The sequence below is a fragment of the Poromitra crassiceps genome (assembly GCF_964638095.1).
Source record: "Poromitra crassiceps genome assembly, chromosome: 19".
Lineage (NCBI taxonomy): Eukaryota > Metazoa > Chordata > Actinopteri > Beryciformes > Melamphaidae > Poromitra > Poromitra crassiceps.
In genome coordinates this window covers 12135251-12151706 of record NC_139646.1, presented here as the reverse complement: position 1 = coordinate 12151706, position 16456 = coordinate 12135251, and the positions used below count along the sequence as shown (strand labels likewise).

At 45.0% G+C, this 16456-nt stretch overlaps 1 protein-coding gene across 1 annotated transcript; it reads right to left on the bottom strand.

The window, feature by feature from the left end:
* Positions 1-13963: 13963 nt before the first annotated feature.
* Positions 13964-16318, bottom strand: gprin3b (GPRIN family member 3b; the record flags this gene model as incomplete). The annotated part of the gene is made up of 1 exon (XM_083655776.1): positions 13964-16318. One exon carries the CDS (start codon positions 16316-16318, stop codon positions 13964-13966), a length of 2355 nt encoding a protein of 784 aa, XP_083511902.1.
* Positions 16319-16456: the final 138 nt, after the last annotated feature.

Below are 16456 nucleotides of genomic sequence, written 5' to 3'. Positions count from 1 at the left end.
AAACAAGAAAACACGAAATTTTAGCGAAAACATAACCTCCTTGGTGGAGGTAACCAGAACACCCTATACCGGTTAGTCTCAAGTTAGATTTGGGAGGGTATGGTAGAGTACAGGTAGGAGAACCTTCAAACAACAACACAACTTGTGTTTTTGAATGCAGACATCTCCACGGCGCATGTGTTGTGAGCCGTCGTTTCACTTGCCACCATTCAGCAACCCCTGCTGCATTTATTAGTTAAATTATGCTTCAGTGAAGCAGAAGTAAGACACATTGGATCCGTTAATTTCTCTTGGAAGTTACAATATACAATATTTTTGAAAGGTGTGCTGTGATTCATGACCCCTAATTACCTATCTCGTTTCATACAGTACTAATGTAGCCATAAGTGGGGGATTAACTATTAACTATTGTACTATATCACTCTGCGTTGCATGCAATATCGCATACTATTGCATACAATGCAGAGTGATATGGGCGGCGCAGCAACAAAGGCTCTGAGGTCAGGGGTAATGAGTTTCACAAGGAGGATGTTCGTCTGGGGCTCAATCTCCATATCATGAAGCTCGGTGGAGTTTTTTTTCAGGAACACCTGCTGGATTCACTTCAGATACATTAGCAGCTGATAGCTACAGAAATGTGTCCGTGCGCGTGCCTTTCCCTTTAATACTTCATTTTTCTCAGAGGATAAGGACTTATTTTCCTTCCATGTTCTCTCTCTGGGAAAAGGGGCGACGATGTAACAGAAGCTACTTATCTCTCCATAGGGACGTTGAGGATGACAATTATTCCTTAGGCGGCATATTGCTATTTCAATCATGAGAGACTCTTAATATAATTTTAACAAACTTTATTGAATCAGAATAGACGGTTTGAGTATGGCGTATGACTCCATGATGTGACGCTCCTCTTGCTTATGAGAGAGGGCGTCGGTGCTGTATGAGATAGGACATCCCCCCTAAGGGGATTTGTTTCCAACAGGAGTCATGACATTGGTGGTGATCTGGGGAGGTGGTGGGATGAAGCTTTTTGCTCTGGAGATGCTGGATGAATGCGTGATGCTGACACAAGGTGAGTGATGACTGCACAAGTGTGATTTAAGCTGTGGTGATGGGGGCTTTATATAGTACCAGGAGAAGGGCATTTATGATGTCATAACTGATGTCATTTATGATGTCATAACTGATGTCATTTGGGAGAAGGGCATTTATGATGTCATAACTGATGTCATTTATGATGTCATTTATGATGTCATAACTGATGTCATTTGGGACGTCATGGAGAAGGTGACGTCGGAGATGGTGACGTCATTTAGTGACGTCATTTGGGCTGAGGGGTATGACAGCATGGGGTGCTCTATTAATGCCTTATTTGGTCTTCCATGATTGAAATTCAGTCTACGACTACACTTCAATCATGAGAGACTCTTAATATAATTTTAACAAACTTTATTGAATCAGAATAGACGGTTTGAGTATGGCGTATGACTCCATGATGTGACGCTCCTCTTGCTTATGAGAGAGGGCGTCGGTGCTGTATGAGATAGGACATCCCCCAAAGGAATTTAAAGTTATTTCAGGAACTGGGAGAGTGAAAACGGGGGTCATGGAGCTCGCCTGGGGTATGCTTTAGTCAGGTCGTGGGCTGACGGGGGGAGAATTTAGGCATGTCGGGAGATGAGGGGCTGACCGGGGTTTTTTAAGGCAAAGCGGGGATGCAAGGGAGTGGATGTGGATAGCCCGGGCACGGGCGCATTGAAGAGAAAAGGAGAGTTTGATCACCACCAACGAAGTGCTTGTTGCCTCTTTAGTCATGGAAGGAGGGATCTTTGGGCTGATAATATGGCGTCTTGCTCTGGACGAATGTAAGATGCACAGGCTGATGAGGACCGGCGCCCCAGTTGTTGAAGGGAGGCGGAGGACACCCCCTGCATGGCTGCTGATGTGGCTGCGCCGATCCTGAAGGAGTGACTGGAATGGTTCTCTGCAGGGATGTTGCATTTCTAGAGTGTGGTCTTGAAGTGAAGGATGAACCAGGATCTTGTCATGTGATGATGGGGAGAGATGAGGAAAAGGGGGCCAAGGGCTGATTGAGGTTTATGCAAATGCCGGAATGATGGGTTATGCAGATTGTCAGGACATTGGCTGACTTGTCAGGACGAGGGCTGACTGAGGTTTAAGCAGGATGCAGGGATAATGGGTTGAGCAAGTTGTCAGGATGTGGACTGACTTCTCAGGACGTGGGCTGACAGGTTTAAGCAGAATGCAGAGATAATGGGTTGAGCAAATTGTCAGGGCGGGGCTGACTTGTCAGGACATGGGCTGACTGATGTTTAAGCAGAATGCAGGGATAATGGGTTGTGCAATTTGTCAGGACGTGGGCTGACTGAGGTTAAGCAATGGCAAGGACACTTATGGGGTTATATGCAAATTGCCCGGCATGGGCACCAAACGGGGATTGGGAGAGAAGACCACCACCAATGAAATGCATTAATACTTCCTACCAATCATGGAAGGAGGCATATTTGGGCTGATAATATAGCAGCTTGCTCTGGATGGATGTAGGACGCAAAGGGCTGATGAAGACGGCAGCCCAGTTGTTGAAGGGAGGACCCCCCCAAAAGAAAAAAGGTCAGCGATGACCTGCATTTTTAAGGTCAGTAATGACCAAGGTCGCAACAACCTGCATGAGCATAGCCAGCAATGGCTAAAAGATGCAATATTTAACCTTTAGCATTATATTATTATAGCATGAAAATGTCTAAAAATGGGTAGACATAATGTTATATTCTTTAGTTGTGCACTTACTTTATCCCAAATTGTATGAGGCAAGGATTGGCTTGATATTTTTCTCATATCTGTTCTATTCCTAACAGATGCACGTTCTGATTTGTGCATTTTGACATTTGGAATATTAAAGGTGGGCTGACCATTGTTAATAAGTACGTTTTCCCCTTGGATTTGACTTTAAGTTGCGTGTCTATGTCTATTATGGGCCTTTTTCATTTGTTTTGACAGTCGTGTACTGTCACTTTGGGAGAGTTGCACCCGCACCCTCGGCTGAGCTGTTGTTGCTGTTGAGCTGTTTTTGATTAGTTTTGACGTCCAGCAGGAGGGGGAGCGGTGAATGTGCTGCATCTGTGAAAAGTTTTAAGTCGTCGGCAGACGAGACGATTTCGTCATAGAAAAATGAGATTCCGTTCCAATTTCCTAAGAGGTGTGCCCAGAATTTGAGATCGGCTCGGCCTCCCTCATTGAGGGTAACTGAGTCAAGGAGGCTGGGGACTGAAGATGCTAAATCGAGCAGCCTGGAAATGGATGACCTCCCTTGGGGAATAATGTGCATGGCAAAATTCAGGTGGCCGAGCAGAGACAGAAGGTCTCGTTTTGAAATGTGGCTGGCTGCTGAATAGGACTGGGCTATTTCGTGGATGCGAGACAATTTCTCGAGGGGGCGGGAGCTTGCATAAGCTTGGTGTCAAGATTAATGCACAGGAATTCGAGAGATGATTGCAGTTGGAACAATAAATCAGAGATAATATCACCTGAATAAACAAGCAAAATGTAGTCGACATTAACCCATGATGCTAACTAATATGATGAGCATTGCTGCAGGTCTTAGGAATCTGCTAAGACCCATGTGATTGAGGCTTGTGAAGCCCGTATGACTGAGGCCACATAAATGGAGACGGCAGTGATTCAGGCCGTATGAATGGAGTCAGCAATGACTCAGGCCGTATGGGGTCAGCAATGACTCTGCTGTATGAATGGAGTCAGCAGTGATACAGGCCGTATGAATTGAGTCAGCAATGACTCGGGCCGTATGAATGGAGTCAGCAATGACCCTGCTGTATGAATGGAGTCAGCAATGACTCTGCAGTATGAATGGAGTCAGCAATGACTCTGCAGTATGAATGGAGTCAGCAATGACTCTGCAGTATGAATGGAGTCAGCAATGACTCAGGCCGCATGAATGAGTTGTTGTAATGAATGAGTTATTGTAACTCAGGTAGCCTGAATGGAGTCAGCATTGACTTAGGTGCTGAGAGACCGCATGAGCTTAGCCCTTTAATGATATGAATGACGAATGCATGAATGAGTTGTTGTAACTCAGGTAGCCTGAATGGGGTCAGCATTGACTTAGGTGCTGAGAGACCGCATGAGCTTAGCCCTTTAATGATATGAATGGCGAATGCATGAATGAGTTGTTGTAACTCAGGTAGCCTGAATGGAGTCAGCATTGACTTAGGTGCTGAGACCGCATGAGCTTTAGCCCTTTAATGATATGAATGACAAATGCATGAATGAGTTGTTGTAACTCAGGTAGCCTGAAGGAGTCAGCATTGACTTAGGTGCTGAGACCGCATGAGCTTAGCCTGTAATGATATGAATGACAAAATTAATGCATGTGATTAGCATGACGAGCAGGAACTCCCAGCAGATTTCTAATTTAATCCAATTTAAATACCATGACCCGGAACGAGGAGTGCCGGGAAAGGGGAGCAGCCCCTTTTACACGCCCAGATGAAATCCCCCGAATGTTTAAGAGTGAAACAAAAATGACCTGGGTATTTATTAGGACCCCCGGGCGACTCCATCCGCAAGCCCCACTCATGGGACGGAGCGGGGAGGAAGCGCATTAAGCCCCCCACCTCCCCCGGCGGGGAGTGTGAGTTGGACAGGCACCTGGAGGCGCACGGCAGAGGAGCCGGAGCAGGGCTCCCCGTACCGCACTTGTGGCACACGGTAGCACCGGAAAAATGTCTGAAACACTCTGTGCTAGCGATAATAATGACACATGAACCACCTGTTGCGTTTAAGAGTGAGAGTAAAATTACCTGGGTATTAAGACAGGATGGCGATTGCTCGCTTGACACATTGCAAATTACTGGTGTTGGTGGTTCTCTGCAGAACTTTTTATTCATTCCTGTGTTTTCTGCTTTAGCATCAAAATCAGGTTGTATGGCAATTGCTCGCTACATATATTTGGCTGTCGGTGTATTTTGCATTGGTTCAACTCACCATGAGCGATTTTGAGGATCTGTTCGATTCTGTAGTTAATACTACTAATATATGTCGCTTCACACTGCTGCTTCATTCAAGGCAATGTGTTCTGCTCAGTGCAGCTTTGCTAAATGTTATCATGCTGCAAGCCAAGGCAGGCTTACCTGCTAAATCATTGCAGTCTCCAACGGGGACAGAGTTGCTCAGGGATTGGCACCCGGCCTGGAATGAGTGCAGCAGCATTGCCGCAACGTTGACTGAAACCAGGGACTAAATGCATGTTTGATAATACCCGATTGGACACGGGAGAGGGAAGCGGCCGTATGCAACAGGGCAGAGTTGCTCAGGGATTGGCACCCGGCCTGCAATGAGTGCGGCGCACACACCTGGATTTTGAAGCGGGGCTGGCTGGGCTGATATTACGGAAGAGATGCCGGCTGAAAAGGGGGGATACAAGCCTGAAACCTGGGGCGGTGCTGATTGGGCTGCTGCTGTGGGGAGCGTGGGGCTCCCGAGCGTCCTCAGCCGGGCATCGATGAGGGACCCGACCAGTGATGAAATCGTTGCGATCAGGGGATCTTTGGCTCTTTTGCCGCGGCCACGGCCTCCGGAGTGCTACGCGGACTGATATCCGGGCAAGACGACTTGGACCTCCGTGGCGCTGGATCTCCTTTTGCGGCTGCGGCCCCTGGTGAGAGGAGCGCCCCTTGTGACGCCGAAGATGAAGCCTGGGGATTGGAGATTTGCCCGGGGCTGGTCGGGGCGTTGATCGTGCTCTGGAGGAAGGCGTCCACGGCGGAGTTGACCCTTTGCTGCTCGTCTTCAGACTCAGACATGATGATGGACTGAATGAAGCTTTTTGCTCTGGAGATGCTGGATGAATGCGTGATGCTGACACAAGGTGAGTGATGACTGCACAAGTGTGATTTAAGCTGTGGTGATGGGGGCTTTATATAGTACCAGGAGAAGGGCATTTATGATGTCATAACTGATGTCATTTATGATGTCATAACTGATGTCATTTGGGAGAAGGGCATTTATGATGTCATAACTGATGTCATTTATGATGTCATTTATGATGTCATAACTGATGTCATTTGGGACGTCATGGAGAAGGTGACGTCGGAGATGGTGACGTCATTTAGTGACGTCATTTGGGCTGAGGGGTATGACAGCATGGGGTGCTCTATTAATGCCTTATTTGGTCTTCCATGATTGAAATTCAGTCTACGACTACACAAAGCAATGGCCGAGACCTGATTTTATTAGATGCCATCTATAAATATTGCTGAAGATCCTGTTACGATTTGTGGTCTGTCACTGCTGCCATTTTTTAAGTACTGTGCTATATTATGATGCAGAGAGCAGATTCTTCACCACATAACATATTGACATCTAAACAATGGGAACAAAATAATAATTTGTGCTATCTGCCAAGCAACAGTAACGCAACTTGTTATGAGATTAAATACATTGGATAGGATACTAGGATAGGAAACTTTTTCTGAATGCTCGACTGTTTTATTATTATAATTTTTACTCATTATACCATTGCAACTACATCAAAATATCTTACATATGTTGCTTAAATTAGATTGCCGAGCTATACTGATTATTTCCCCTTGATTTTATTCATGACAGACTTGATGACATTGATATTGACGCTGCTTATTCAGCTTCCAAATACATGTTCTCCTACCACTCTTTGCTCCTTTCATGCTGCCCCCTCTCCACTGCTCTGCTCTCCACTGCATTGCAAGACATTTTTTAAGGGGAACCTGAGGAGGAATGCCCCTCTCATTCTCTCCGTTCCCTCAGTATACATGACGACATCATAATGATGTAATTTGGTCCAGGAAGTTCTACCGATCTTGTAATGATACAAAGCAGGTTGAAAATCAACAAAGTGGCCGGCCTTAACCGGTATAACTAAATGCGTGTGTGTGTGTGTGTGTGTGTGTGTGTGTGTGTGTGTGTGTGTGTGTGTGTGTGTGTGTGTGTCCCCTCTCTCTCGCTCTGTATATTACCTTAATCAGCATGAGGTTTGTTTTGATCGTCTCTCTCTACCAGGGGACCTATGATTTATGGGCACATCTGTCAGCCATAATAAAGCAGACTCTAATGAAGCTGGGAAGGTGACCTTTGTGTGTGTGTGCGTGTGCATGCCTTTGTGTGTACAGCTGTGTGTTCTGAAACGTGCATCTTTCTGCATGTTTGACCCTGTAACAAAGGTTACAGGGCACAGGTTTGTGAATGGGATGGCAAAGACAATCAATGACAAGCTCTAAAATACTTGGTCCACGCACGTAGTGTGGGGTGTGTGTGTGTGTGTGTGTGTGTGTGTGTGTGTGTGTGTCTGATAAAGGGAGAGGGAGAGAGAATGTTGATACAAAATGGTCAATGTTACAGAAGAGGAAAGGGGACATTATAGAAAATTAGAAATTATAGATAAGAGGACCACACACACACACACACACACACACACACACACACACACACACACACACACACACACACACAGCCCAACACTGCACCACAAACAAATGTAGGCCACATATTCCACTGGGATTGGGAATGGGGCGGCTATCAGGAGGAGGAGCCTTACTTGCAGCTATCTAGCAAATACAATATGGGGGTAAAATAAGAGGGCTGGTATAGATAGTATATAGAGAGGAGCAGTAGCTCAGGCTGTTTTGAAAGGGAAATTCAGCAGAGTTGAAACCAGGCTTTAATCACCTCGCCGTTACTGGCTGAGGGTGCTTCATTATGATATCATCATCAAAGAGAGAAGGAGTGGGGCGGGGGGGGAGTCTGGGACAGAGGGAAATGTGATCTTGAAAGGAAATGGGGAGAGGAAGTTGAAGGGGAAGGCAAAAGAGAGAGGGATGCTGATGAAGAACATGGAGGAAGACGAAGAAGAAGAAGAAGAAAAGAGCTGTTCTAGACAGAAATAATAAAAACAGCACAGATTAAAAGCAGAGATATTCAAAGATGCGTGACATGAAAGAGAATGCCTGAGACGTTCATTCCATCAGCCAGCAGTGAAGTCAACAGTGGTTTTGGAACTGGTCTGTGTGCAACTAAATGACAGCATTATTGATCAGCAGCCATTACAAGGGATCCCTAATTAGGCTACCCCACTCCAAATCTGAAAACATGATCTGTAAATAGTAATTAACACTCATCCCCATGATAAAAGGGCTGGGCTGATAAAAAGTGTATCTAATTATGCATCAAATCATCTGTGGGGAGAATTGTTATTGTAATGATGGTTTGTTTGGATAATTGTAATGGCTTCTGTCCAAGCTGTGCCTGCATGGCTCCTATAACAGATTATATATGAGCCCAATGTAGAAGCTGTTGGCGTGTTTGTGAAACTAACTGGGTCACTGCAAGCACGTCTTAAATCCATACAGCAGGAGAGCAACTTATCTGCAGGACAATTATAGCTTAAAAATGTTGTCCAATTCCCCTGAGCATCCAAGGATGCCAAGTTACACACGGGAAGGGTTTACAGCCAATTACCATGTTTTCTTATTGAGGGAAAGCATCATTCAGAGTACGAGGGAATGTTAAAAGAAAACACACACTAGTGACATGGAAAAATTGGACTAAGTCAGGCCAACAATCATTCGCACTTACGCATAATGTGATATTGCAAAGTACCCTGAATGATGATCAATTACCCAACTGTTGATGAATATGGCCTCTCAGACGAATCAAATCAGGGTGCTCCGCAATTTATGACCCTCTCTGAATCGATAGTGTTCTGCAAGTCAAATTCCAAAAACCTCAAAGGTTTTTTACTTTTGATTTACATTTAATTTCAGGTGATTTCATTTGTTCATTTTCAAGATAACATGCAAGATGACGCCCGGATCCTGCACAACTAAGCATCAAGGAGAATGAGAATGGGACATTTCCTTTTCAAAATGCATGATGTCGCTCAGTCACCATACATTTTTATTTTTTCTCAGGAAGAGTTTTCCAGTCATTAACGTTAACACAGCCGTTCTTCAGTCCAGAGTTATTTCTGTGCGGTGTGTGAATCCTCTGCGCATTGCAGCACATTTCGCCTGAAGCCCAGCTGCTAGCCCACAGTACCTGCACCGTTTGTTTAAACATCTCAGCTCACGTCAGGGGAGGCCCTTGGGCTGCGATGGCGGGGGAGGGAGGGCAGTTGGAGGAGGGTAGACAGTCAGTCCTAGTATTACAGTAGCATCTGAAACAGCCTGGGTGTCTCCTTGTTGGCCGTGACACTTGAGAGAGCATTATCAAACTGGGTATTAGTGCTGTACTACAATAAATAAATATATATATATATATATATATATATATATATATATATATATATATATATATATATAAATAAAGTACACACGGCAAGGTGTGGCTGCATAGGAAAAATGCAGAACTTTATATTCAATCCATCAATAATCTAAGAATCCATTATTTTTGCTATAGGCATCTAAGACTGGGGAATGTGAATGCACCTTATTGTAGTTTCACTGAAACCCCGGATGTGACCTGTGTATCTATAGTGTATCTAAAAATGCCATGGGAGTCCTGTAATGCATGCTCCATAGAATAGTACAGAGTACAGGTATGCACCATTGCTACAGTATGTGTTCATTAAAATTCCCACAGCTGGCACGGAGCTGCAGCTAGTTAGACAAACATTAAATATAGTCCTCCGGTAACTATGGCAGTGGGTGGTATTTGGTATTCTGTGCCTTTGAGAGCCATCGCAGTGTGCCTTGCCATTGGAATAAATCCCCCCCTGTGGCCACATCTAATCTGCACTTCCAAATGGGAAGCAGTCACAGCGACACAGGGGGTGAGGGGATATTAAAAATTGAAACACTAGCTAATTAAAGCAAGGATGAAAGAGTCTGAATTAAGGCTGGTGATGGGCTCACAGCAATGGACAGAGGCAGCGTATAAAGGGGGGGGGGGCTATCAGATAGACAAGGAGAGGACGAGGTGAAGGGGGGAGGGAGATAGGTCAGTGATACATGTTAGTTTGGCACCCCTTCAATCAGTGTCTCTATTATCTTTCTGGATACAAAGGATGTGATAGATATAAGCAAGCCTAATAGCTGTGTCCAATTATCCCAGTGGGTCCAAAAAAAGGGCTTAGGGCTGGACGATATGGTTGAAATCAATATCATGATAATCATAAGGATTTTTCTCGATATCGACATGTATCACGATATGTATGCAAAATCACGTTATGTAATCAAATTCATGTTCATCTCATTGAACCGAATGGTAATGTTAGGGTTGTGATGTCAAACAAAACAGAAATATTCAAATAATATTCCTACCACTATAGCTGAATACACGTCGCTGTGTCACTGGCTTTTTAGTCAGGCCTCGTTCACAGACTTGGCATGCAGTCTCTCCTCTCTCTCCCCAGAGGGTTTTCATAGTGCACTTATTCAAACTCTGCCCAGCTGTGCTCCTCTACGCAGGTGAGCTCCATCAGTAGCTAATGAATGGAGCTGTCCATGGTGCTGAAACTGTGTTGACTCATTTTTTACACTAATTAGCCATTTTTTGGCCATTAGTCAGCCCTAATTACCTAATTCAAAAATCTGCCTCTGTTAGGTGCTCTTTACACTTCTTGAACGATTCAGCGCGATCTCATGTAAAATGGCATAGCTGTGGCGGAACACAATTTCTGCTCACTCACACTCTCTCTCTCACACACACACACACACACACACACACACACACACACACACACACACACACACACACACACACACACATCTTGTGTCAACTGTCTGCCAAACCTGTTAAAAACAGAGCACACTTCTCCATTCCTACATCCAATCAAAAGCCTGAAATCAGACAAGCAGCCACAGAAAACAAATTTAAAAGATTGCAAATACAGCAAATATATTATTTTCCTTTTTAAAAATTTATATTTTTCGGAGGATCTGTCTATTACCCCAAGGCTATTACCGGTAATTGCAATATTTGCCCTTCTCAGAACCAATCTGGATTTGAAATGTTGTGTTTGTTCAATAAGCTTTGATAACACGGATCTTTTAATAAGTGGTCAAATAAACAAATGCCACAAGTAATTTCAGGTACACACTCAATTAGAATTTTTTGTTTCAACATTGTAACAAGATTGACTGCAGAAATGCAGAGTGCACTGCTCTCTCTGCTCTCCCTGTTGTCTAAGGCTCTAAGCAAAGCTCCCCATTATAGAATGAGTAAATTGCTTAGCAGATGATCTATACTCCAGCCCACCCTCGACTTTGTTGCCAAAAAGGCAAAACGAATAGCCTATAGCAATTGAAATGTAGAATGCAAATGGAAACTGCGAAAGAAGTCCATTGGCTCGCCTGGAAGGTCATTTCCTTTAGCACACATACCTCCCCTCACCTGATTCTATGACCATTTTTAATTAAAAACAAAAACACATCAGAACTGCGTTTTCTGGCACTATGACCTCTGCAGCTGATTACATTGTAATGCATTTCAACATGGACACATTCTACTGCCAGAAATCTCCCCACTGATTATGGCATTGGGATAATCTACATTATTTGGGTTCTAGACCCATTACTACTTAATGAAGTAGTTATCACATCACTATTAAAGAGGTCCAGCCTCAAACCTGAAGATATCCCAGAAGAGAAGGAGATAGCACAGAAGTTCACTCACAATATCTTAATTCAAACAGTATCCATATCTGTACCCTCCAATGCACTGAGATAACTATAAACTACAAATTAGCTGCTATAGCCGTTGACCACTAGGGCTCTGCCTTTGGTGCAACCTTTGATACTGACATCCATACTATTTTCTGGACAGATTTGTGTCTTTTTGGTTCTGCTTCTTTGGTATCTGCAACACTGCTCTTAACTGGTTTGCATTGATACATTGATCCACATTTGGTGTCCTAGATGTTAACATAAGATCAGCTTGTTCTACGGTATGTTTTGTTGTCCCTCAAAGTTTAGTTTTAGGTCCTATCTTTTTCTCTACATACCGGTACTTGTCTTCAACTCTACATAGCAGTGAAGCCAGGTGATACCACAACAGCTAAATGAACTTTAAGAAAAATAGATGGTAAATGACTTTCATCTGTTCGATGCAGATGGACCTGAAACACACTTTTAGGCCCTAAGCTGCAATATCTAATTTTCCAGACTTCTCCCCTACGGTAATTGCGATGGCCGTGCACTTACCCTAAAGGTTCCATTAAAAATATTGGTGTTATCTTTGATTCAGACTTCTCCTCTGTCACCACATCAAGGCAATATCCAAAACAGTACATCTCCTCAGACATATCCCCAGGATTGGGCATTTCCTCTCCTTTGCTGACCTAGAAAAACTGATCCACAGAAATGCAATGCATTATTCTCTGACTGCCCCGACTCTGCACTTGGAAATACACTGCAATGCACTGCACTGCACTGGAAATACACTGCAATGCACTGCACTGGAAATACTCAATTTTCTCAGCACTCTGTATCCCAAGCAGTCATGCGAACCAGAAAACACAAATGCATTATCCCAGTCTTACTTTCCCTTCATTGGATCCATGAAAAGCCATGCATTTATTCTCAGTTCTAATTTACAAGGCCCTTCACTTTATCATTGATTTACTTACTGGCTATAGTCCAACCCGTCATCTCCACCGACAGGATGTACAACTCCTTGTCACTCTGCACATTAAAAAAGTAGCTAAACTAGCTGTGGTTAGAGCCTGCATCTATGGAGCTCCTTCCCTTGGAACAAGCCCCATGCCCTCGTTAGGGAACCAGACTCAGGACCCATTTATTCAGCCCGGCCTTACTGTACCTCTCAGCTGCAGTGTGTCACTCTCTTGCTTCTCTTGTGGACTGCCCTGGTATGACATGGTATAGTCTCTCATATCCACTGACCTGCATGTGGGAACATACAGGCACACGTGCACGCGCGCGCACAGACACACGCACATGCACACACATCTTGGAGTTTGTTATAGCATATGGTTGCTCCGTCTTGTTTATACTGGCCTTATTTTTCTCTTTTTTTATGTCCTTCAATTTCTGCAAAGCGCTCTTGTGACAAACCTTTCTGTCTGAAAATAAACTTCAAAAGAAATCCCAACGTCTATAGCTTTATAGAGATCATCAGAACCAACTGTCATACTGACAGTTTGACTGTTTGAAGTCACTGTCAATGAGTCAGGAAAAAAAACGTGTTAAGCTCACCCTTGTTTTTTGTTGATTTAATAGAAACCCAAGAGAACAGAGATTAAACAGGGTGCTTACATACAGTCCCTTTTTGCACAACATAAAGAAATCAGTGCAGCAAGGTTTTCTTGATCAAGACAAAAATGAAAAATAACCCATTGAAAATAAATCTGCAATAAAATAATATACCAATTTTATAAATATAGGGCGCCAAAACACCTCATAAACATATACCAAATGCAATGAGACGTTGACTTGATATATTATTGCACAAATATGTTGTAAAAGTTAATACTGACATATGTATACCCCACGATCAGTGCCATGTACTGTGTACTGTAGGTGTGGACTTCATTGCGGGAGGACATACAACTGCCACTGGAACTAATATACATGCGTTTCACTATTATTGCCTTTGTCATTTTAAATACTGTAGTTTTCTCAGTTTTTTATAGTATAGTATCTATTTCTAGAAAATAAGTCTTGAGTTGTTCATTTTATGTATCTATTTCCTACTTTTGTCTGCTTTCTTGGATCACAAACATCGTAAATGGGGGTGACTGTATACTACAACATTCCAATATGCTTACAGAGATAGCTGTCCCATTAATGGTGCACTTGGCATTGGAATCATCACAAGAGGAGGACAAACACTGTGACCTTTGACCTCTAGGAAAGGGGAGGGGTCTGGCTGCCTCTGTACTCCACTACTCGAGCACAGTGGAGGGAGGGGTCTGACTCTGGGCTGCCTCTGTACTCCACTACTCGAGCACAGAGGAGGGAGGGGGGCGCACACAGCAGTTGGGCCGTCTGACATTTTGCAGCATTGACCTGAAAATGTTCTGCTGCCTCCTCTTGCTCTTCTTGCCGTGCCGCAGCGAGTCGGCAGCAGAGATAGACTTCCGGATGGAAGTCCGGACAATGAGCTTCCTCTCCTGCTCCTTGATCTTACTGACTAAATGACTCTGAATGGCGAAGCCAAGGGACTCCGGATCACAAGATGCCCCGTAGACCTCCCAAGTCATCCCTTGCTCATCCCACACCACATCATGGACACTCTTCTGCTTCTCGTCCTCCTCTTCCTTTCTCTGTGCTTCCAGCTTCTGCTTGGCAGATTTCGTCTCCTTTGCCGATGCTTTAGCAGCAGCTTTGGACTGCTCTTTTTTACTGACAGACTTGTTTGTTGTAGATGGGTTTGCCTTGTGTGTGGTGTCTGTTGCTGTTGATGTTGGCAGGGCCTGGTTGGGCTTAGATGTAACAGCAGCCTTGGATGAGGCAGGAGGATTATTACTGTCAGCAGATTTGGGATTGTTAGCACTCGCTGTCTCTGGGGGTAATTCAGACTGGGAAAAGGGAGCTTTAGCAGAGGCTGTTTTGGCTACAGGCTTCTGATCTCCAGGTTTACTCTGAGAGTTACCCGCCTTGTCTTGGTGGTGGCTCACGCTCCCCACTTGCTCCTTCTGCGTGCTGGGTTCAATGTTGATTTGATACACTGGCTGCAGAGGCGGAGGACCTCTCTGAATGCCTGGCTCTTTAGGCTTGGCCCCTAGCCTGGCGTCTTGCTCCAGGGCCATGGCCTCTGTGTGGAGAACCACGCCAGCATTTTGGTTGGCACACAGCCCGGCCTCTAGGGTGAGTCTCTCCGACCTGGCATCAACAGAGGCGGGTAGCGAACCCATGTGAACCTGTGAGGGCACAATCTGGTGGAGGCCCATGCCGCTGTCCACCTGGTAGACCACAGCCAGGCTCTGGGCCTCCTCCCTGGGGACTGCACCAGTGCTGGGCATGGCAGAAGGCATCAGACTGGGGCTGGTGGACACAGCCTTACTGCATGTGTTAGCTACTGCCTGCACCTCCACATCGTGAGACTGCTTGGCCGGGCTGGCTGACAGGGAGGAGGTCATGGTAGACGCTTCCTTGTACAGCCTGCAGTGAGTTTTCTGCTGCTGCTGCTCCCCATAGACAGCTGTTGCAGTCTGGCTTGCTTCCTCAGCCACCTGCCCATAGGCTGGCATGCTTTGTATAGCCTGCGGCAATGTGGAGGACTCCTGCGAAGACGCTGGCTGATGTTTATCTAAGGAGATGTGTGTATTCTTTACTGGTTGCAATTCCTTCTCTGCATGTATGGAACTTGAATTCTTACTTGTAAGTCCAGCCTCTGCCTCTTGACTCTTCGGTGGCGGTGGGGTGGTGCCACTGAACACAGCTGCAGTTTGCGTGCTCTGTTTAGTTTTGGGTGACTCTTGCATTTTGTATTCTATTTGAAGAGGGGCTGGTGATAATGTCTCAAGGGTGCAGGCTTTTAATACCTGCTGGGGGCATTGTGATGGAGCGGAGCTGCTAGCTGAGCTATGGAAGTGCTTATTTATATGATCGGGCTTATTAGATTTCAGCGGTACATCAGTGTCCTTGTTTATGGCGGCTAAAATACCCTCTGTGTTGCCGAGCTGGGGCGTCAGCACTTCAGATGCCGTGTGTTTTGATTCACAGGCGTTGTTAAGCTTTTGATTATTTGGAGAGACATATTTACTACTGTCCCCTAGAGGTGACACTTTCGCCGAGGATGTGCCACTGCCCTGCACTATATTCTCTGCACAGGCCTTGTCTACTGCACTTGGCCCTTTTACTTTGCAGTCATTCGTCTGCATGTCAAGCTTTGGAACGGCAGATGACAGACCAGCCTTACAGATATCCTTCTCTTCAGCCAGGCTCAACATTCTCAAATTAGCGTTGCCATCCCTCTGGTTCTCTCCTGTCTCACTCACACCTTGATATGTCAGAGACAGGTCTGGCTTCTGCTGGTCTCTGCCGATCACAAGCCCTGATTTTTCCTGGTTTCCATTGGCTGATACTGCTGGCATGTCTGACACACTTGTAACGGGTTCCCCTTCCTTGGAAGCTGTTTGGGAATGTGGGAGGGTGCTCGTAGGAGCAGTAGTCAGGTTATCCTGTTTGTGGTCTGTGGAGGTATGGGTGGGGTTTGGACAAACCTGAGAGAGGTTTAGGTTAGGTTCCTTAGCCCAGTTGGCGTTAGACTCCTTATTGCCCAGTGTGTCCACCATAGCCAGCTGAGGCACCATCTGGACTGTCACTGTCCTTTTTGGATTCGTTCCCATGCTGAATTCAGTGCTTTAGTCTTTAAATACAGTCGTAATCCAAACTTGGAAACAGGTGTACTATCAGTCACTTTGTGAAATTCCCTAAAGGAGGAAAATAGAAATGGTCTTAGTTTAAAAAGAGAAGCGTGTGTTTCA